This window comes from Culex pipiens, chromosome 2 (assembly GCF_016801865.2).
Source record: "Culex pipiens pallens isolate TS chromosome 2, TS_CPP_V2, whole genome shotgun sequence".
Taxonomy (NCBI): Eukaryota; Metazoa; Arthropoda; class Insecta; order Diptera; family Culicidae; genus Culex; species Culex pipiens.
The window spans coordinates 129,363,537-129,388,227 of NC_068938.1; the positions used below are offsets into that span (position 1 = coordinate 129,363,537).

At 33.7% G+C, this 24,691-nt stretch overlaps 1 protein-coding gene across 1 annotated transcript in view; it reads right to left on the bottom strand.

The window, feature by feature from the left end:
* LOC120420861 (uncharacterized) overlaps nucleotides 1–24,691 on the bottom strand; it is a 180,150-nt gene that overhangs the window by 96,496 nt on the left and 58,963 nt on the right. The window contains exon 2 of the mRNA XM_052706986.1: nucleotides 11,866–13,009. Within this exon, the coding sequence (XP_052562946.1) occupies nucleotides 11,866–11,926 (61 nt within the window). The 5' untranslated portion in view covers nucleotides 11,927–13,009. The remainder of the gene's footprint in view (nucleotides 1–11,865; nucleotides 13,010–24,691) is intronic.

Genomic DNA, 24,691 nt, shown 5'->3' on the forward strand with positions numbered 1-24,691 from the left:
TTTGAAATCAGACGACGTACCACTCGAGCTAAGGTGCTATGGGATGGATTTCATCAAAATCTTCATTTTATTGAAGGTTGAAGTATTTTGAAGCAACTGACTGTACTCACAGAACCGGCAAACAGCAAGAACAGACGTGCCCCCCAAGCAGATCGTAGGACGCAGGAAACCGACACAGAGCAGGAGAGTGTTTCAGTACTTCCAATATATGTGACCTTCGGGCCATAATATGCGATTTTATTGAGTTCCTGTTTCCTCCACCTATGTCGCCACGCCACCCGTGCTGCACTCTGGCGGAGGAAATCGGAAAAACATACATATTTATGTGTTTGGCATCCGTTTCCAGGGGGGACCTTTCCCACAAGTGGACGTTGAGCAGTGCATAGTGGACCCCATGTAGCAGGAGGGCACTTGGAGTTCATTCGTGTTGCCAGACGATCTGTTGGGGGGGATCAAGTGGTGTGTGCAGAGCACACTTGATAAATACGACCAAACTTATCAAACGGGAAGTGGCCAGCCCCTCGGGGGGAAGGATGCTTGGTTGCGATTAATCTTCATTTTTGGGATTTGTGCGGCGGGTTTGATTTCGTGGAGGAGCGTAGTTTGCTGGACGGGGATTGAAGGGAAAAGCAGTTGCATTTAGATGGAATATTTTGGCTCATAAAACATTAAACACAAGGTGGTTAATCGATAAAATTATCGTCGAAAATATTATCGGCTGACGATGACGATAATGGTAATCGTTATCGTCGGGACGATAACGATAATTTATCGTTATTTCGATAATTCTATCGGTGATAATCTTATCGCCGATAATGGACGATAACTCATTTTTATAATCTTTCTAAATCGATTAATTCAACCATATCATGTTAAATTTTCAATGCTTTCATTAAGAGTTATATTTTTTGAAAATCTAGGAAGTTTCAAAGCATAAATATATACTCAAAATTGTTCACAAAATACCGTATTTTTCGAAAATAATGAAATTTTCAAAATTTGCCTTATGGGTATCAACGAATTGAAATTTCGTATGCTTTTTTAAATTGAGAGTTTTTTTAAACTACTAAAATTTTCACAAATTAGTGTATCTTGTTCGAAAATACAAAAAAAATTAATATGCAATACGGGAATCCATTGGAGCAAAATTTTGCATGCTTTTTTACTTTATAAGAGTATTTTTTTGAAAAATTCTAAAATTTTCACAAAATTCTTGATACCTACATTGCATGATTAAAAAATTTGAGTATTTTAGAAAAAAAGTAATTTGTGAAAATAGTATACAAAAAAAAACTCTGATAAATTGAAAAAACATACAAAATTTCGCTTCATTTGATGCCTATATTACATATTTTCAAAATTTAAGCAACTTCGAAAAAAAAATCGGTAATTTGTGAAAATTTTCAGAATTCAAAAAAAAAATCTTTAAATGTGAAAAAGCAAACTTAATTTTGCTTCGTTTGATTCCCATATTGCATATTTTCAATTCTAAGTGTAAATATAGGTATTCGGTGCCCTCTCCCCGTGCCCATACCTTCACACTTAGGAGACCCGGGAGGTGGAGTCTTGTCGCAAAAAGAACGATACACGCCTGTGGATCCGTTGACGAAACCGCAAGGTTTAAGAGGGCCACATTATAAGGTGTTACGTCGATTCCGTTTTTCCGCATATTTTGAAAACTTAAGGCATTTTTGAAAAAAAATATGGTAATTTGTGAAAATTTTAGTATTTCCAAAAAAAACTCTAATAAATTGAAAAAAACAATACAAAATTTCGCTTCGTTTAATACCCATATTGCAAATTATAAAAATATGAATACTTTCGAAAAAAAATATGGTATTTTGTTAAAATTTTAGTATTTTCCAAAATGAACTCCCTAAATGTGAAAAAGCAAACCAAATTTCGCTTCGTATCAAACCCATAATGCAAATCTAGAAATTTTGAGTATTTTTGAAAAATTCGGTATTTTGTAAAACAAATGTTTTTAACAAAAAAAACCTCTAATAAAGTGAAAAAGCATACAAAACTTTGCTTCGTTTGATTCCCATATCGCAAATTATAAAAATTTGAATATTTTCGGAAAAACGGTATTTTGTGAACAATTTTGAATACATATTTTACTAGACCACTTGATTTAAAAAATATATATTCTTAGTGGAAGCATTGAAAATTCAACATTATATGGTTGAATTAATCCATTTCAGAAAGATTTTAAACATGAGTTATCGTCCATTATCGGCGATAACATTATCGCCGATAGAATCATCGAAATAACAATAACGATAGATTATCGTTATCGTCCCGACGTCAACGATAGAACTATTGTTATCGTCATCGAGCCTCGATAATTTTATCGTTAAACCTTGATTGAACAGTAGGTATTTGGTGAGTTTTATTTTTCAAAATTTACGTCAAAAGTTAAAACACAAAGGTCACAAAGGACTTTTACAGGTGAGCAGTTCTCTACGGAATCGGTCTTTTTTCTTTAATTTTAATTTTTGTATTTTTTAATCCAGCTGAAACTTTTTTGGTGCCTTTGGTATGCCCAAAGAAGCCATTTTGCATCATTAGTTTGTCCATATAATTTTCCATACAAATTTGGCAGCTGTCCATACAAAAATGATATGTGAAAATTCAAAAATCTGTATCTTTTGAAGGAATTTTTCGATCGATTTGGTGTCTTCGGCAAAGTTGTAGGTATGGATATGGACTACACTGAAAAAAAATGATACACGGTAAAAAAAAATTTGGTGATTTTTTATTTAACTTTTTGTCACTAAAACTTGATTTGCAAAAAAACACTATTTTTAATTTTTTTTATTTTTTGATATGTTTTAGAGGACATAAAATGCCAACTTTTCAGAAATTTCCAGAATGGGCAAAAAATCTTTGACCGAGTTATGATTTTTTGAATCAATACAATTTTTTTCAAAAAATCGAAATATTAGTCGCAAAAATTTTTCAACTTCATTTTTCGATGTAAAATCGAATTTGCAATCAAAAAGTACTTTAGTGATTTTTTGATAAAGTGCACCATTTTCAAGTTATAACCAATTTTAGGTAACTTTTTTGAAAATAGTCGCAGTTTTTCATTTTTTTAAATTAGTGCCCATGTTTGCCCATCTTTGAAAAAAATATTTTTGAAAAGCTGAGAAAATTCTCTGTATTTTGCTTTATTGAACTTTGTCGATACGACCCATAGTTGCTGAGATATTGCCATGCAAAGGTTAAAAAACAGGAAAATTGATGTTTTCTAAGTCTCACCCAAATAACCCACCATTTTCTAATGTCGATATCTCAGCAACTATAGGTCCGATTTACAATGTTAAAACATAAAACATTCGTGAAATTTTCCGATCTTTTCGAAAAAAATATTTTCAAAAATTTAAAATCAAGACTAACATTTTAAATGGGCGTAATATTGAATGTTTAGCCCGTTTGAAATGTTAGTCTTGATTTTGAATTTTTGAAAATATTTTTTTCGAAAAGATCGGAAAATTTCACGACTGTTTCATGTTTTAACATTGTAAATCGGACCTATAGTTGCTGAGATATCGACATTAGAAAATGGTGGGTTATTTGGGTGAGACTTAGAAAACATCAATTTTCCTGTTTTTTAACCTTTGCATGGCAATATCTCAGCAACTATGGGTCGTATCGACAAAGTTCAATAAAGCAAAATATAGAGAATTTTCTCAGCTTTTCAAAAATATTTTTTTCAAAGATGGGCAAACATGGGCACTAATTTTAAAAAATGAAAAACTGCGACTATTTTCAAAAAAGTTACCTAAAATTGGTTATAACTTGAAAACGGTGCACTTTATCAAAAAATCACTAAAGTACTTTTTGATTGCAAATTCGATTTTACATCGAAAAATGAAGTTGAAAAATTTTTGCGACCAATATTTCGATTTTTTGAAAAAATCTGTATTGATTAAAAAAATCATAACTCGGTCAAAGATTTTTTGCCCATTCTGGAAATTTCTGAAAAGTTAGCATTTTATGTCCTCTAAAACATATCAAAAAATAAAAAAAAATAAAAATAGTGTTTTTTTGCAAATCAAGTTTTAGTGACAAAAAGTTAAATAAAAAAATCACCAAATTTTTTTTTACCGTGTATCATTTTTTTTCAGTGTAGTCCATATCCATACCTACAACTTTGCCGAAGACACCAAATCGATCAAAAAATTCCTTCAAAAGATACAGATTTTTGAATTTTCACATATCATTTTTGTATGGACAGCTGCCAAATTTGTATGGAAAATTATATGGACAAACTAATGATGCGAAATGGCTTCTTTGGGCATACCGAAGGCATCAAAAAAGTTTCAGCCGGATTAAAAAATACAGAAAAAATCGAATGACCGAAATCTCAGAGAATTGCTCAGGTACGAATCGGTAACAGTCATTGGCGGCGCCCGCCATTTCAGTTTGTAGATCTCGAGTGTATGAGGCAGGAATGTTAGTTGCTACAAGGGCAGCCTTTTTACGATGTACTTACACTCCTCAATGGGTAAGGTTTCATTCTAAAGGGTAAGCTATCGGACCCTACTGATCCTCAAGCTCTCATGGTTCTATAAATGTCCCTCACCAGAACATTTCCTAGAGCTCCTCACCATTAAGGTTGTTGAAAAGCACTTTTAATTTTGCTGAGCTTTTCAAACTGTTATTTTGAGCTGCATATTTTTAGGTAATCCCAATGTAACCCGATTGCGCCCCGCAATCTTCCTATAACGACGTAAAATCCCAAAAAAAAACGAAGCACTTTTCCCAACCATAAACGGGCGTTGTTTCAGTAAATAGATTCACCACGCACACCCAATCCGCACTTGATCCATCAATATTGAGTTTTATCTCCCCCGCAATCCAACGGTGCTTAAATGAAGGGAAAACTCTTCCAGAAGCCAGGCATCCCAACATCGTCAACCACGTTCCAGCAGAGGAGTCCAAAACGGCTCTTTTTTCTTCAGTTTTTCTGCAGACCACGCGCGGACCGTTTCTGGTGGCGCTCTTCGAAAGCCATAAATACACTGTTTACAATCCTAGAAGAGTCCTCTGTGTGCAGCTTCTGGGTGAAAACGTCCTCGAGGTCAGGACCTGCTCCTTCAGCATCCTTCTAGGAGTGAAGAATTTGAAGAAGGCAAAACAGCGATGACTTTGACGAGCTCGACCGGGACGACGGTGGCATTATAAACCAGGCTATATAGGGCACATAGCAATAAACCTTCGATCGACTGAAGACTCCGTGTGTCACGTGTAGGCTTCTGGAGGAGGTTGGTCGACCCCCCTCTTGGGGATGCGACGGAAGCTCCGCCGGAGGTCGTCATCGTCGCCGTCGTGCATAAAAAGTTTATCGGCGGTTGTTGTCATAAAAATGAGAATGCCATTAAATGGTTGTGTGTGAGAGAGGGGGAAAGAATGAGGATTTTTCGGAATGATCTCTATGGACGGATGAGATGAGATGAGTGAAGGTTCTGGAAGAAGGGGTTGTGAATCTTTGGGCCAACATTTATCACGGAAAACAAACCAAAATTCAAATGTCAAGCCATTTTCAAATTTTGGAAACAAAAAGTAAAGAAGTTGTTACAGTTACGCTGCTGTGCATCAAAATTTGTAAAAAGCTATATAGTAGAGCAGTTCTCTATGGAATCGGTCTTTTTTCTTTAATTTTAATTTTTGTATTTTTTAATCCGGCTGAAACTTTTTTAGTGCCTTCGGTATGCACACAGAAGCCATTTTGCATCATTAGTTCGTTCATATAATTTTCCATACAAAATTGGCAGCTGTCCATATAAAAATGATATGTGAAAATTCAAAAATCTGTATCTTTTGAAGGAATTTTTTGATCGATTTGGTGTCTTTGGAAAAGTTGTAGGTATGAATATGGACTACACTGAAAAAAAAAATTATGCACGGAAAAAAATGGTGATTTTTAATTTCACTTTTTGTCACTAAAACTTGATTTGCGTAAAAACACTATTTTATTTATTTTTTTTAATATACATTTTGTAGAAGAATCAAATGCCAACTTTTCAGAAATTTCCAGAATGGGCAAAAAATCTTTTAACGAGTTATGATTCTTTGAATAAATACAGATTTTTACAAAAAATCGAAATATCGGTCGCAAAAATTTTTAAACTTTATTTTTCGATGTAATACCGAATTTGCAATCAAAAAGAACTTCGGTGAAATTTTGATTAAGTGCACCGTTTTTAAGTTATATCCATTTTTATGTTTTTTTTTTTTAAATAGTCGCAGTTATTCATTTTTTTTTTAATTTGAGCCCGTTATTGAGCACCTTTGAAAAAAATATTTTTAAAAACTGAGAAAAATCTCTACACTGAAATAAAAAAAGAGTACCAAATTCTAGGAATTTTGCCTCCTTTTCTTATTAAGTAATCCAAAAAACCCAATTACTAAATAAGGAAAGGAGCCAATATTCTTAGAATTTAGGAATTTGGTACTTTTTTTTATTTCAGTGTATATTTTGCTTATTTGAACTTTGTGAACCATGCATAGGTTTAAAAACAGGAAAATTGAAGTTTTCTAAGTCTCACCCAAACAATCAACCATTTTCTATCGTCGATATCTCAGCAACTAATGGTCCGATTTACAATGTTAAAATATGAAACATTCGTAAAATTTTCCGATCTTTTGCTAGTTTTTTTTTTAATTTTTAAGTCAAGACTAACATTTCAAAAGGGCGTAATATTGAACGTTTGGCATTTTTGAAATGTTAGTCTTGATTTAAATTTTTTGAAAATATTGTTTTCGAAAAGATCGAAAAATTTCACGAATGATTCATATTTTAACATTGTAAATCGGACCATTAGTTGTTGAGATATCGACATTAGAAAATAGTTGAGAATTAGAAAACATCAATTTTCCTGTTTTTAAACCTTTGCATGGCAATATCTCAGGCTATGGCTATGGCAAAAAAGAGCTATGGTTTCAACATTTTTAATGAAAAAACTGTTTTAAAATGCATTATACACCTGTCCAGTTGTTTTGCAATCATTAGTTTCCAAAATATCTAAGTATTGACGAAAATTTTATTTTTTGCAAAAAATAAAATTTTTGCGGTGCTGTACACTGCAATTTCAAAAAAAATCAAAACATTTTTATACAAGCCCAAACATGCAAAATATGATTTTCATTGCAGAATAATTCTTTTCAGTTGATAAGACTTCTATTTTCATGGAAATTTTGAAGTTTTTAGGGAAAAATATTTTTTTTGCACACGAAAAAACTTTCAAACCAATTTTGAAGGGGAAACTTTCAGAAATATTTGTAACGGCCTTATTTAAAAAAAATAATAACTGCGACTATTTTAAAAATGTTACCTAAAAATGGTTATAACTTGAAAACGGTGCACTTAATCAAAATTTCACCAAAGTACTTTTTGATTGCAAATTCAAACTGACATCGAAAAATTAAGTTTAAAAATTTTTGCGATCAATGCTGCGATTTTTTGAAAAAATCTGTATTGATTTGAAAAATCATAACTCGGTCAAAGATTTTTTGCCCATACTGGAAATTTCTGAAAAGTTGGCATTTGATGTCCTCTAAAATATATCAGAAAATAAAAAAAGTGTTTTTTCGCAAATCAAGTTTTAGTGACAAAAAGTGATTTAATTAATTAAAAATCACCAAAAAAATTTGCCGAAGACACGAAATCGATCAAAAAATTCCTTCAAAAATACAGATTTTTGAATTTTTACATATCATTTTTGTATGGACAGCTGCCAATTTTGTATGGAAAATTATATGAACGAACTAATGATGCAAAATGGCTTCTTTGGGCATACCGAAGGCACTAAAAAAGCCGGATTGAAAAATACAAAAAAATCGAATGGCCGAAATCTCAGAGAATTGCTCAGTACTCTTTTTAAAGATGAAATTTTATTTTTCTTCCACTCTCTGTGTATTAAAAAAAAACGGATCTGTGAACTGACTAAAGGCATGTTCATTTGACTTAAAATTTGAACTGTTACAATGCTCATAAGAACTTTTATTAACATGCTATCAGAACTCAAATTAATAGATTAATAAATAAAACCCTGTGATACAACATTTCCAATTACCTCAAACTCTTGAAAAGAACTCCAACTCAAACGTGAAAATTACAGCAAACACAACCCCCGAAAAGTGCTACTCTTTAAGCTGTAATCGAGAAAGACAAACTTGGTGGGTCGGGGGCACCTACTCCCACTCCCTGGCGCAGGGGTTGAAATATTTAAAAGCTCATAAATCGGCGGGGCGTAGGTGGTGTACGGTTGTACCGTTGCTGCTCCGTTATTTTCCCACGTGTCACAGAGCCGGGCTGTCGACGGAGCGGCACCTCCCGACAAAGACGTGAGGTGGGAAAATTTCCACTCGCCGTGTAATAACTCTGCAGCACGATATGCACACCGTGTGCGGGGGGAAAAAATTAGATCAATTCACTTAGAAGTGCAATTTTCATTTATTTTTGGAAAATTCATTAAAAAATGTAACAAAATATAAGGTTGAATCTTTACTACTAGATTCTCAATAGTTGAAAAAAACATTCACAAAAAAGCAGTAAAAATTATATTGAAAGTGAAAAGAACTCGCCAAAAAAATATCATCACAGACGGGAACCGTGCGGGAATGTGATCCACCCGAGTTTGAAACAGGTGCAAAAATATTCACTCGACAAGATATCAAGCGAAGCGTTGCGCGACGCAAAGACTCTTTTAATCAGTTATGTTTTATGTTCTTGGGAAAGCAAAGGTGAATTTGTGAGTGCGACTGTATCTGTAGCTAACGAAGGCTTAAATTGAGGAGGATGCGTGGGTGGGTGAGGGGAAGACGATTGCTACTTTTTTCAACAGAAGAAGGAAAGGTTTTTGCAGGGCGAGCTTTCGTCGCTTTTTCGCGAACAGATCAAAGACTTTAACCCGTGAGTTGACGGGGTTTTTGCTTTTGATCGCAAAATTTCGCAAAATGATGGAATAACGAGAAGGGATAATTGATTCAATGTTACGGTAGGGTTAATCTTTGCCTACTGAGAGGAAATTTATGGAGACACGTGTCTTTGGTAGTTAACTTTATCGAGAAATGTGTTTTTCAACCTTGGCCAACTTTCCAGTAATATTACTGTGAGGATGCGGAGGTTTAATTAATATTTATTACTGGTCATGCTTTCGAAACTATAAACTATTTTACCTGAAAACCCTATCTAATAACCTATCAAACAGCTAAAATCGGTTAAAATTCTGTTACGTAACGCAAAATTTTCATACAAGAATTCATAAAAAATAGCAAAAAGACCTTTCGTTACGCGTTACAGGGAGGGTAGGGGGGGTCGCTCATCTGTTACGATTTGTTACGAAGGGGGGGGGGGGCGTTACGTAATAAAAGAACGCTCCCAAAAAGTAAATATAGTCCAGAGTCGTTAATCCGAAGCCTCGAATGTCCGAAGTTTTGAATATCTGAAGTTTTGATTATGCGATGTTCGATTTTCCGAAGGTTTGTATGGAACAAACAAATTTCCTAATTTTTATTTACAAATTCGAATTCTTCAACCCAATTTTAGTCAAATTTGAATGGTTGATAGCCTTAAAAATTACCAAATGCATTTTTTTGATTTTTAGTATAGTATGTTCGATTTTCCGAAGGTTATGGATCAGAGTTTTACGACAATCCAAAATAAACAAAAACAAAATTCGTGATTAAATAATCCGTAGATTCGTCTATCCGATTTAAAGATTCAAAGATTCAAAGATTCAAAGATTCAAAGATTCAAAGATTCAAAGATTCAAAGATTCAAAGATTCAAAGATTCAAAGATTCAAAGATTCAAAGATTCAAAGATTCAAAGATTCAAAGATTCAAAGATTCAAAGATTCAAAGATTCAAAGATTCAAAGATTCAAAGATTCAAAGATTCAAAGATTCAAAGATTCAAAGATTCAAGGATTCAAAGATTCAAAGATTCAAAGATTCAAAGATTCAAAGATTCAAAGATTCAAAGATTCAAAGATTCAAAGATTCAAAGATTCAAAGATTCAAAGATTCAAAGATTCAAAGATTCAAAGATTCAAAGATTCAAAGATTCAAAGATTCAAAGATTCAAAGATTCAAAGATTCAAAGATTCAAAGATTCAAAGATTCAAAGATTCAAAGATTCAAAGATTCAAAGATTCAAAGATGCAAAGATTCAAAGATTCAAAGATTCAAAGATTCAAAGATTCAAAGATTCAAAGATTCAAAGATTCAAAGATTCAAAGATTCAAAGATTCAAAGATTCAAAGATTCAAAGATTCAAAGATTCAAAGATTCAAAGATGCAAAGATTCAAAGATTCAAAGATTCAAAGATTCAAAGATTCAAAGATTCAAAGATTCAAAGATTCAAAGATTCAAAGATTCAAAGATTCAAAGATTCAAAGATTCAAAGATTCAAAGATTCAAAGATTCAAAGATTCAAAGATTCAAAGATTCAAAGATTCAAAGATTCAAAGATTCAAAGATTCAAAGATTCAAAGATTCAAAGATTCAAAGATTCAAAGATTCAAAGATTCAAAGATTCAAAGATTCAAAGATTCAAAGATTCAAAGATTCAAAGATTCAAAGATTCAAAGATTCAAAGATTCAAAGATTCAAAGATTCAAAGATTCAAAGATTCAAAGATTCAAAGATTCAAAGATTCAAAGATTCAAAGATTCAAAGATTCAAAGATTCAAAGATTCAAAGATTCAAAGATTCAAAGATTCAAAGATTCAAAGATTCAAAGATTCAAAGATTCAAAGATTCAAAGATTCAAAGATTCAAAGATTCAAAGATTCAAAGATTCAAAGATTCAAAGATTCAAAGATTCAAAGATTCAAAGATTCAAAGATTCAAAGATTCAAAGATTCAAAGATTCAAAGATTCAAAGATTCAAAGATTCAAAGATTCAAAGATTCAAAGATTCAAAGATTCAAAGATTCAAAGATTCAAAGATTCAAAGATTCAAAGATTCAAAGATTCAAAGATTCAAAGATTCAAAGATTCAAAGATTCAAAGATTCAAGATTCAAAGATTCAAAGATTCAAAGATTCAAAGATTCAAAGATTCAAAGATTCAAAGATTCAAAGATTCAAAGATTCAAAGATTCAAAGATTCAAAGATTCAAAGATTCAAAGATTCAAAGATTCAAAGATTCAAAGATTCAAAGATTCAAAGATTCAAAGATTCAAAGATTCAAAGATTCAAAGATTCAAAGATTCAAAGATTCAAAGATTCAAAGATTCAAAGATTCAAAGATTCAAAGATTCAAAGATTCAAAGATTCAAAGATTCAAAGATTCAAAGATTCAAAGATTCAAAGATTCAAAGATTCAAAGATTCAAAGATTCAAAGATTCAAAGATTCAAAGATTCAAAGATTCAAAGATTCAAAGATTCAAAGATTCAAAGATTCAAAGATTCAAAGATTCAAAGATTCAAAGATTCAAAGATTCAAAGATTCAAAGATTCAAAGATTCAAAGATTCAAAGATTCAAAGATTCAAAGATTCAAAGATTCAAAGATTCAAAGATTCAAAGTTTCAAAGATTCAAAGATTCAAAGATTCAAAGATTCAAAGATTCAAAGATTCAAAGATTCAAAGATTCAAAGATTCAAAGATTCAAAGATTCAACGATTCAAAGATTCAAAGATTTTAAAATTTAAAGATTTGAAGATTTGAAGATTTTAAGATTTGAAAACTTGATGATTTGATGATTTTAAGATGTGAAGATTTCAAAATTTCATGATTTCAAGATTTTTAGATCTAAAGATTTATAAATTTCCGTGACTTGATAAAATTTGATAAATTTAATGTGATATTTTTGAATGTTTGTCATTTAATAAAATTCATACTTACATTGCAGAACGAGGTACCAACAAAATATAATCCAAATGCGCTGATCGACGTTCGGTATCATGACGTCATCAGTGTTGTCTCTGTCGTTCAGCAATCACACCAAAGGGTGGGAGATTCAGCTCCGTCGTGTGTAATCCATCCAAGTTAGGGCTCCAGGGGTTGGCAACTCTGCACACTGATATTACTAATTGATCACTTTGCCACACACCGACACACAAACACACTTTGCCCGTAACCGTAAGAGTTGTTGTGGGTGAAAGTTTGAGCAGCCGTTAAACGTAGAAGGAGATTACGACGAGAGCGAGAGAGTGAGTTTTATAGTCGAGAAAGAATCAACACTTTAATCGCATAGTTATAGTAGTTTTTCTTGCTCAGAGAAGGAGGGAGGGACAGTGTGGCCAGAATTGCTGCGAGGAGGGATGATGTGTGATGTGTTGTGTTTAGTTAAGGGGGTGTGGGAGGTTCTCCAATTTCCACATACACACACCCACAATCGTTCGTACGTTGGTTGCCAGAAAATGGAAGGACTTTCGAGAAGGACTCTCGCTTCGTGTAGCTCTTAAAAGGACAGAATAGGGTGCACTATTAAGGTAGGTACTCGCAGCAGCAGCACGAAAGCTTCAGCAGATGAAGTGTGAAACTTTCCACAGCACAGCTCTTTCTACTCTCAACTTTTCATTAAATGCTGTTTAATTTTTATCACTTCATTTCCCCTTTTGCGCTCTCTTAACACACGGACTAAATTATTCACTAGTTTTTGATGACTTAATGAGTGGGAGCCGCCCTCACCTTAACTGTTGGCACTTTTAAGTACAAATTTTCCACTTCCCCTCACGCCGGCTTTCGTGTAAAACTGTGTGCTTTTATATTTTATGATAATAATGATGATTATTTATTTGCTTTATATCCTCTCCACCGTCGTCGGAACGTGGCGCACCCGGAGGGGGTCATAGTCCCTTAATTTATGGCCGACCCCCGTTTTTGCGGCCCCTCTCCCACTCGGAGTAGTGTGGCGCGGAATTCACAGTGTTGAGTAATTGTTGTTGCCGTTGATGTCGGGGAGCCTTTTACGGTTTTTATCACCCCGACCCCTTTCCTCCTTCCTCTGGGGGAGGCTGCTGCTTAAGGGACGACGTCACTTGGCCTGAAATGAAAATGAAACCAGAAAAGAGAACGAGTTAGAATGGTGACGAAGACGACGATGAGGGGACGCAGGACTGAGAGATGCAGGACGCAGATAAAAAAGTTTATTTTATGTCGAACAAATTACATACATTAAGGCGAGGGAAATGCCAACCGACCCCGTCCTTTTCCCCCTCTCGGTGCTTGTAATTTTTGCTTACCACCAAGCGAAGGGAGCTTTTCGCGCCGAAAAAAAAGTTTGGAAGGCTCGTTTTCCGAGAGCACGAGAAAAGTAGTGTGTGACAGAAGGAGAAAAAACTGTGCCATTCTCGAAATGTTAACTGCGCTGGGTCGCACAGTGGTTGCAAGTTGTTACGCTAAGTCAAAGATTTTCAAAAATATTTGGTAAATTTTCAGCAGTTTAGACGAAAAACGAAAAAAAAATGGCTTGAATAAGAAGAGCAGCCAAATCTCTCTTTACTCCAAGGAACCTTCTACCCCAGGATTTCGAATCCTGACGACCTTGAAAAACTCAACATTTCAGCGTTTCTTCCCCCACCCCCCCCCCCCCCTTTAATGTTCACAAGGACAAAAAAAATCAAATTGTCCAACACAGCTAAAAAAAAGTAGAAGTAGAAGTAAGTGTTCGAAGGCTTGATTGTTGAGGCAATTGCAAACCTCTTTTTACACCTTAGCTTCCATCCACCCCGGTATTCGAACTGACGACCTTTGGATTGTTAGTCCAACTGCCTACCAACGACTCCACCGAGACAGGACCCAGGGAAACGACTCCTACACCTGGACTGAGCTAACGACCTAACCTTTTCAGGTTAGTCCGGGGCCAACATTTACTTCCCGTCCGACGGAAGGCGTGATCAGACAAATCTCATCTCGAAAAATACCACCGGGACCGTCTGGGATCAAACCCAGGCCGACTGGGTGAGAGGCAATCACGCTTACCCCTACACCACGGTATTGCATTATTTTATGCAATTTTTTGTGATTTTACACCCTGAAATATGTAGCACATCAGTATGGGAAACCTACTTGACCGAAATGTCAAGCTCATATATGCGTTTATCCTAACAGCTTTACATCGGTCTGATGGTCGAGTGGGCTAAGGCACCAGTCCTTACTGTTGGTGCTGGGTTTGAATCCCGTCGGTTGCAACTTTTTTTTTTTGCGTTTGCAAAAAATTTACATGCAGTGTGCAATATTAAGTGTTTATTTTGACGAAGTTGATGTGCATGCTTACGTCAGAAAAAATGTGTAATTTTACCTCTGAAAATGTGTAATTTTACCACTATTCTGGTGTAATGTCGCATTTTCAAAATTGAAGTAAAATTACATCATAAAAGAGGTAATATTCAACCTTCTAAAATTATACCTTCCAAATTTACACTTTTGTTTGCTGTGTACAAGTCCCCCTATCATTTTGGCCTCAATCCATACAAAAATGATAGCTAAATATTCGAAAATCTGTATCTTTTGAAGAAATTTTCTTATCTATTTGTTGTCTTCCGCAAATATGAGGCTTGTTCAGAAATTTTTAAGTTTTTTTTTAAATGGGTATCAAATGATCGGAAATGTTTCATTCATTTCGAAAGTTAAAGCAAAATTTTTTGAAGATAGTAAAATATTTCGCAAAGTTCGAATTTTCAAAAAAAAAAACTAAGTTTTTTTATACAATGGATATCAAATGATCGTGCTTTTTTCATACATTTTAAAAAGTAATAATACAAATTGTTGAAAACACTCAAAATTTTCACAAAACTACGTATTTAAAAAAATATTTTTTTTTCAAAGAGACGTAGTTTTGTGAAAATTTTGAATATCACTTAATTAATATTATTGCTATCGTAATGCATGAAAAATCCCGATCATTTGAAACCCATATTGAAAACTACTGAAGTTTTGAGTATTTTTTTCTAAAATACATAGTTTTGTTATTATTTTTTTTTAATTTCACAAAAATATTATGACTATCAAAATGAATGAAAAAAATCCCGATCATTTGATACCCGTAGTGTAAATAACTGAAATTTTGAGTATTAACAAAAATGTGTGTTATAACTTTCGAAAAAATCCCAATCATTTCATATTCCCTATAGAAAAATCAATAATTTTGAGTATTTTTTCGAAAAAAAAATGTATATCCAAAAAACAGGAACAATATTTATTTTTGTGAAAATTTTCATGTAATTTTAACGACCATTTGCATCATTCATATGCGGTGCTAAACCGAGGTATGACTGTATACGGAAAAAAAAATCTTGCTGATTATTTTAATTAACCTCTTTTCACAAAATCTGAATTCCACAAATTTTTAATGTTTGATTTTCGATTATTTTTTATATGTTTTAGGGGACCAAAATCCGCAACTTTTAAGTCATAAAGAAGTTAGGACAAAAATGTTGCCGCTGAGTTATATTTTTATTTTAAATAGTGTCTTATGGAAAAAACGAAATTTCATACATTTTTTTTTTGAAAATTTGTATTTGTAATCGAAAAGTAAAAAAAAAAAACGGAATCGACGTAACGCCTTATAATGTGGCCCTCTTAAACCTTGCGGTTTCGTCAACGGATCCACAGGCATGTATCGTTCTTTTTGCGACAAGACTCCGCCTCCCGGGTCTCCTAAGTGTGAAGTATGGCACGGGGAGAGGGCGCCGAATACCCATATTAACACTTAGAATTTTTTGCGTCCGCCCGGGATTCGAACCGGCGACCTGTAACAGTTGGCCTGTTTGGCAAAATTATTTATTTATTTGTTTGAATGTTAAATGTTGTTTATTTACATTTTGCAATAAAATCCGTTTAGTCAAACTCCGCTTGCACTTTTCTGTAAAACTTCTGTTGTATTCACCACGGTAACTCAACCTGTTTTGGACCGATTGCGTTAAGACCCGGAGAGAGACTCTTGAGAGAGATGAGCCGATCTTGAACTACCTCAGTGAGAGAACACCACAGCTAGACCCGAGAACACAGTTGCTAAAAAGGGATGGGGAGTTCGCTACTTCTGTCGCACGCAGTTACCCAGAGAGCATCTCAAGGAATGACGTAATTCCGGTCAAACCGCTTGAGCGTCCGTTGCGACCTTCCCTATTCTGAGGACTCCAGGGCTCGTTCACTTTGTCCCCAGCTATCAACGAGAGTGGAAGTGCGCGTTTTGTACCGCGAGTTTTTGGCTTTTTGTACAAAATGTAATTTAGTATAGTGACGTGTTCCTTATTTGGTCTTCTAATTTAATTTCCGTTTTTCGTAGTTTCCCGTTAGTTAGTCGTGTGTGCGCTAGTTGCGAAGAATTTGTTAAATTTGTGTGCGATCAGGAGTTAAGGTAAAGTGCTCATATAAAACCCGTGCATGTGCTCATGGAATTTCTCCGAACAGTTCGCCCGTTAGCAACAGCGCTAACCATCCCGCAGCAGCACCAGCCCAGCAGCAGCGCGAACACACGAGCAGCAGAAGCAGCAGAGGAAAACGGAGACGAAGTTCCCCGCGCACCGCACTTCTCGTTGTCGCCGTACGTCACCAGGCGAAGCACGAGGACGAAGAGCGTGAGCGCACGCTAGGCGGCGATCCGTCACCACATCGCCCCGGTGAAGAAGGGAGGGTCCCTGAACCACCACTGAAGGACAGCGGAGATCGTTAGTCCCGGCCGGAGTCAACCCTAAGGCCGGAGCTTCCTGTCCGGTTGCGAACACCTGACAGCCGCGGAACCGGGAAACGTCTGAACCGGCCCGAGCCACCCCGTAAGGCCGAGTCCCGCATTCCGGTCAGCTGTTCATCAGCTGACGGCCACGTGTCGTCCCTGAGCTGAGCAACCAGCCACAAGCAGCAGAGAACAACAGCAGCAACAAGATCATCATTCGGTGAGTCCGTTCTATTTGCACTTGTGGGAAGAAGCACGTCCCTAGCTGACGTAGCGAGGTTTTTGCCGGCCTAGTGCCGAGGCGGCAGACGCGAGTCCGCCCTTGACGGACGCGTCCAAAGTTTGAGGAGCGAACTTTAATCCCACGCGTTTCTACGCCACACGTGGATGACCCCCAAAATCTAAACGCGCGCGCGCGCAATTTGAAGAAGCAGTAGCCGATTTGATCAGCTGATTGCTGGAAGATGGGAAGAGCACATGAGCACGGTTAGGGAAACAGACAGAAGTAAAGATAAAACGCACACACGCAAAGTAGGTAGAAGTTAGAAAACTTGAAGATGGCCACCAACACTATTGTACAAATATAAGCATGCTAAACCCAAAACGAACAAACGAGAACTCACCTTTCTTTCTGGAGTTATGAATAAAAACCACTTTAGTTCTTTTTCGGATAAATAAAACGTTCGTTTAATTGTTGTTTAAAACCTACTTGTGGAGTTTCTTTGGTTGATTGAATCTGGAGTTATGTCACTTTTCGTCGTCTTTTTTCGTTCTGTTTTCTGAATGACAGAGCTTGGCGTCGAAGGCACTGCCACGATCGAAGCGCTGCCTGGTGGCAGGTGGCGGCACTGCCGATGATGAGCTTTTAGGCATGGGAAGCAACACACTGGAGTAAGTTGTCTGGGTAATTTCTTGTGGTTGGCGTGACGGATTCTCGGTTTCGTTTAGTGGCAGTTCTCGGTGATCTAGCTGGTTCGATCCTGAATCCTCCGATGAGGATCAGTACAAAATGGGCTCGTCTTTCTAAAGAGTCTCGACCGGGCAAACAAACATGGCGTGCGATCTCCCTTTGGGAGTGGCGCATAAATCTCACGCTCACCAGATCGACTAGCAACGGTTACAGACCTCTGGATTGTAAGTCCAGTGCGCGGTCCGATTGATCCACACAGGCAGACGATAATCGAAAAGTACTTTACAGATTTTTAAATAAAGTGCTCGTGGTAACTACTGCAAATATTTCGCTGAAATCAAACTTTCGGTAACTATATTTTAAAAACGATAAAAAAGAAAGTTTGATTTCAGCGAAATATTTGCAGTTTTTCAATTTTTAAAAATAGTTTAGATTTTTTTAATACTTCAGAAAATTTGCTTCAAAATTGTCTTAACATTAAAGACTGGTTTTAAGAGGTAAAATTACACATTTTTCTGACATAAAAGATGTTCCCATATTAGATGTAATATTACCATGATTTTTTGCTGTGTACTTTAGTAATTTAATTCTAAATCGTGATTGCTTCATTTAACCACAGTCCCTGAAAAATCGACTCAGAGAAAGTCTGCGTTAAAAAGTCGATCATGAAAAGAGAATAATTCATTTGAAACATACTGAGCCATCTTTTACAACTAATCGCAATATACTCGTTAAGTCAATTTAAAATATTGATGGTTGAAAAACTAAAAAAATATAAATAAAAAAAATATATTTGACCTTGATATTAAACTTAACAAACAAAAAGCCAAAATTCATAGTATAATCTACATAAAAAGGATTGTGGTTAAAATATTTGTTTAATGTTAAAACTTGCATTGCTTTGAAAAAAAAATGTTTTATTCCACGGGATTTCACGAAAATTTCTAGATTTCAAGCTGTCCCCGAAATCCTGAAAATTCAATTACCCCTAGTGATCACGAATCAAATCTGCAAGCGTTAGAAGCAAATAAAGACCGATTTTTTTTTTTTAATTTGGTATTTACAAACCAAAAATCTAAATTTTGCCCCATTTTCACCACTAAAGCGTTGTGACTTCTGTCAGAGAAGAGATAGTAGCCCCCACCACAACCAACCACCTCCAGCTTAAGGGGAAACATCGTCCTGTTGAGTGGTGTGGCGGTGGCGGCCGGTGGTGACACTAAAAGCACCGCCCGTTTTTATGACCTGATGGCACACGACGATATGGTCTCGGACGAGGAGTTCAACGGCGTGTGGCTGCGGGCGGCAGGCTTATGGCTCTCTGGGTCGGGATATGTCATTTAAATATCTTAATTAAATTTCGGACGAAAATTTGAGTTTTACAGCAATTTGTCTGGCTCTGGGACGGGGTGCGATAAACAGGCGGTTGAGCTGTGTAAAAGTTTGGTGTTGGTGGAAATGTTAAGTCGGCGGGAGAATGAGTGTAAGCTGAGGGAAAACATCGGTTGCTGAGTTGTTTTTTTCGAGTGAATTAATTTGAAAAATATTGGTTGTGAGCAAGTCACAATCCTTTTTGTTTGTTATATGCTCAACTAGAAAATCAAACTGAATTGTGTTTAAAAATTGCAAAAGCTAAAAAAAACTTATATTTCAGCAAAATTATTTCGGGACTGATAGCATGATGCCTTTTTTAAACCATTTCATATTAATCACCAAAATAAAACAAAAACGCATCGCTTTGATCTTTCGCAATTTGACCTGACGCGTCCTTTTCCCGAAAAAGTAATTACTCGCACCAACTAATTTGAAATTTGGTCAGAGTGGCTTCCTCGTGATCGCCTACACTGCTCGGACAATTCGCGAACACGAGTTATATGAATATTGATATTTATGGCACGTACTGCAAGTAATAAAAATAAGTATGCAAATAATATCATTAAGGTTGAGCTAGCCGGAGCACGTCACGGAGGTGAGGTCAAGTGGAGAGCAATTAATTTCAATTTAATTAATTTGTAAATGCGCAGGACGATGGAAAACACGCAACTCGGTCTGCGTGAAAGTGCACGCACGGAGGGAAAAATTTCCGCAATTCGCAATTGAACGGGCGTGTGAAAATGAGAAAATGCATGTTTGCGTTTTCGCGAAATTAACTTTTAATGGGTGAAATTCCGTTTCAGGATGGCGCTCGATTTGGCTTCAAACGATTTTTAAGGTAATTCGTCATATCTATTTTAAGCTAACTCATTAAATTGCCTTTCCTGACAGTTAAATAACCCCAAAAGGTCGACGAGTGGCGCCGAAAGCAATTACGCGGTTTGGCGTGACAGAGGAACGCCAACCGTGACCTATTCCCGTGGCACCTGTGCACGGGCGACTGTCAAAAGGTTGAACCATAGACAAGTAGATGCAATAACAAGTTTTTGTAATTTATAACACTAGAGAGCTGTGTATAGGGTAATTCTCCGCCAACTCACACAGCATTTGCCCCGACCCTCTTCGTTTTGCCTGAAACTTTGTCTTAAGGAGTAACTTTTGTCCCTGATAAGGAATCCAAAGTCCGTTTTTTGATATCTCGTGACGGAGGGGCGGTACGACCCCTTTCTTTTTTGACCATACTAAAAAGAGGTGTTTTTCAATCATTTGCAGCCGAAAAGGTGACGAGATATAAATTTGGTATCAAAGCGAATTTTTGTACAATTGGATGCCCGATTTGATGGCGTACTCAGAATTCCAAAAAACGTATTTTTCATCGAAAAAAACACAAAAAAAGTTTTAAAAATTCTGCAATTTTCCGTTACTCAACTGTTAAAAAAAAAATTGGAACTTGTAATTTTAAGGGAAAATTAACGTACTTTTAGAATTTTCATTAACCCAGAAAGGTAGTTTTTTCATTTATAACAAAAATTTCCATTTTAAAATTTCGTGTTTTTTTTAACTTTACGGGGTTATTTTTAAGAGTGTAACATTGTTTTACAAAGTGGTATGAAAAAGTTACTTTTTGCGTTTCTCTTTGTTTCGTCGTCCGTGTCTGTCGCGGGTGACCATGAACGGCCATGATCAACGACGAACAATTTGTCAATTTTAATTTTAAAACGAAAATAAAATTAAATGGAAAAAATGACCTTTCTAGGTTAATAAAGATTCGAAAAGAACATTAAATTAACCTGAAAGTGACATACCGTAAACCGGGGTGACTTTGATAGGATTTCAACTTGTTTTTAGAATATTTTCCAACAGGTAAGGTTTTTCTCAAGATTCTTATTTTTAAAACATGTACTGGGGTAGGACACACAAAGTCCAAGAACTATTTCGGAAAAAAGTTTTTTCAATAATGTTTAGAAAAATAGTTACGTTAAAAATTCTTAGTTTTAATTCCGGGGTGACTTTGATAGTCATAGTTTTTCTTGTTAAAATCATATTTAAGATGTTCAAACTTTATTTTTACGCTAAATGTACCATCACTAAAGTAGCTGATATAGTTTTTAAGAAAAAAAAAATCAATGTTTATATTTAGTTAACTAAGGGTATAAGCTTTTTAGCAAACTACATATAAATTTAAGGTAAAATTGTTAAAAAGTCGGCATTTTGCCTGAAATTTGTTTAAACTAGTTTTGTTTATAAAATAATCGTTTTTTATTACATTTTATACTGAATTCGAAGCACGAATCACAAGTTTTCACATTTTACATGAAATTTGTTCAACTGAAATTGCCTATAAATTTGGAGATTTTTTTTTAAGTTGTGCTTCAAAAACACATATTATTTATTATTTACAAACTTTTTTGACCTTCTCCTAGTGGAAAATTGTCCAAAGAATCCGAAAATTCATTCTGTTTTTCGATCAAAAATCATGTTCATTGAGAAAATCATGACACTTTGAGAAGTTTAAAATAATGACTTTCATCAACATTTTCTAAACTATAGTTAACTAACTTTTTAAACTTGTCAAAATTTTATGAAAAGTTCTTCTTGAGGTACTTTGAACACTTCTCTACCACGGTCAGTATGTTTCTATATCATTCCTTGCGTAATTTAATTGTACTCTTCATTCTGCGGAAAAATCGCAAACCTATCAAAGTCACCCCGGCTATCAAAGTCACCCCGTTTTACGGTATTCAAAAAGTTTTTACAATTGAGTTACGGAAGACTGCAGAGTTTTAAAAAAAATTAAGTGTTTTTTTTTTTTCGATGAAAAAAACCCTTTTTTCCAAATTTTGAGTATTCCATCAAATTGGGCGTCCAACTTTACATAAAAGTTCCTTTGAAATCAAATTTCTATCTCATCACCGTTGCAGGCTGTACCGAGCCACGTAGCCCAGTGGTAATGCTTCCGCCTTGTAAGCGGTAGATTGGGGTTCAAATCCCGGCTCGAACCAACACAACTGGTGGTCTTTTCCCTTCTGGATTCGATTGCTTAGTAAAGGGAAGGTAGTGTATCGTCACAAACTGGACCTTATCATGACACCTTAGGAAGACAACCTATGGAATGTTAACATTAACCTTAACATGTTAACATTAAGTTGATTAATAACTGTCACTGAATCCGCTTTGTAAATGCCGGCCCGATACTCTTCACGGGTGTTCCCCTCAGGAACAGGGAAAGATTTACTTTACCGTTTCAGGCTGCAAATGATTGTAAAACACCTCTTTTTCGGGTAACTTTTCTCGATGTTTGTTGGTTGAGAATTACCCATTTGAAATTGTTTAAACAATTTTAAACAATTTCAAACAATTTTAAACAATTTTAAACGATTTGAAACAATTTTAAACAATATTAAACAATTTTAAACAATTTTAAACAGTTTTAAATAATTTTAAACATTTTTAAAAAAATTTAAAGAATTTTAAACAATTTTTAACAATTTTAAACAATTTTAAACAATTTTAAACAATTTTAAACAATTTTCAACAATTCTAAACAATTTTAAACAATTTTAAACAATTTAAACAATTTTAAACAATTTTAATCAATTTCAAACAAATTCAAACAATTTTAAACAATTTTAAACAATTTTAAACAATTTTACACAATTTTAAACAATTTTAAACAATTTTAAACAATTTTAAACAATTTTAAACAATTTAAAACAATTTTAAACAATTCTAAACAATTTTAAACAATTTTAAACAATTTAAACATTTTTAAACAATTTAAAACAATTTTAAACAATTCTAAACAATTTTAAACAATTTTAAACAATTTAAACATTTTTAAACAATTTTAAACAATTTTAAACAATTTAAAACAATTTTAAACAATTCTAAACAATTTTAAACAATTTTAAACAATTTAAACATTTTTAAACAATTTTAATCAATTTCAAACCAATTCAAACAATTTTAAACAATTTTAAACAATTTTAAACAATTTTTAACAATTTTAAACAATTTTAAACAATTTTAAACAATTAAAAACAAATTTAAACAATTTTAAACAATTTTAAACAATTTTAAACAATTTTAAACAATTTTAAACAATTTTAAACAATTTTAAACAATTTTAAACAATTTTAAACAATTTAAAACAATTTTAAACAATTTTAACCAATTTTAAACAATTTTGAACAAAATTAAACAATTTTTAACAATTTTAAACAATTTTAAACAATTTTAAACAATTTTAAACAATTTTAAACAATTTTAAACAATTTTAAACAATTTTAAACAATTTTAAACAATTTTAAACAATTTTAAACAATTTTAAACTATTTGAAACAATTTTAAACTATTTTAAACAATTTTAAACAATTTTAAATAATTTTAAACAATTTTAAACAATTTTAAACAATTTTAAACAATTTTAAACAATTTTAAACAATTTTAAACAATTTTAAACAATTTTAAACAATTTTAAACAATTTTAAACAATTTAAAACAATTTTAAACAATTTTAACCAATTTTAAACAATTTTGAACAAAATTAAACAATTTTTAACAATTTTAAACAATTTTAAACAATTTTAAACAATTTTAAACAATTTTAAACAATTTTAAACAATTTTAAACAATTTTAAACAATTTTAAACTATTTGAAACAATTTTAAACTATTTTAAACAATTTTAAACAATTTTAAATAATTTTAAACAATTTTAAACAATTTTAAACAATTTTAAACAATTTTAAACAATTTTAAACAATTTTAAACAATTTTAAACAATTTTAAACAATTCTAAACAATTTTAAACAATTATCAACAAATTTTATTAATTTCAACAATGTTTAAAAATGTTTAAAATTGTTTAAATTCAAATTGAAAAACACATCTTTTTTCCCATGTTCAAAAATGGAAGGGGTCGTACCGCCCCTCCGTCACGAGATATCAAAAAAGCGGACCTCGGATTCGTGATCAGGGACAAAAGTTACCCCTTAGGACAAAGTTTCACGCAAATCGAAGAGGGGTCGGGGCAACTTTTCCCGATTTCGTGTGAGTTGGTTGAGAATTACCCAATTGTTTAAAATTGTTTAAAATTGTTTAAAATTGTTTAAAATTGTTTAAAATTGTTTAAAATGGTTTAAAATTGTTAAAAATTGTTTAAAATTGTTTAAAATTGTTTAAAATTGTTTTTGCAATTCCGTCGTGAAACTACTTACTTTTCCTGTCATTCTTGAACGACGAAATAGCCTACTTTTCTGTACCAAAAATAACAGAATTGAATAGCAACTCTTTTCAAAATAAATGCTGAAAAGTTCTACTTTTCAGCACTGAAATGGGTGCTGAAAAGTTGAACTTTTCAGCACTTGTTTTGAAAAGTAACACTTTTCAACATTTTTTTGATTTAATCGATTTATTGATAAAATACATGACAATTTGACTTAAAATTTCACTCAAAGGGTGTTTATCGGAATTGCAAAAAATGTTGTATGGAACTCGTTTCAAAACTTGATTTTTTCAGCACTCTTCGTATTTATCCAACTCGGTGAACCTCGTTGGATAAATGTACGACTCGTGCTGAAAAATTCCTCATTTTGCAACTTGTTGCATAAACTACTATTAAAATTGTTTAAAATTGTTTAAAATTGTTTAAAATTGTTTAAAATTGTTTAAAATTGTTTAAAATTGTTTCAAATTGTTTAAAATTAATTAAAATTACTTAAAATTACTTAAAATTGTTTAAAATTGTTTAAAATTGTTTAAAATTGT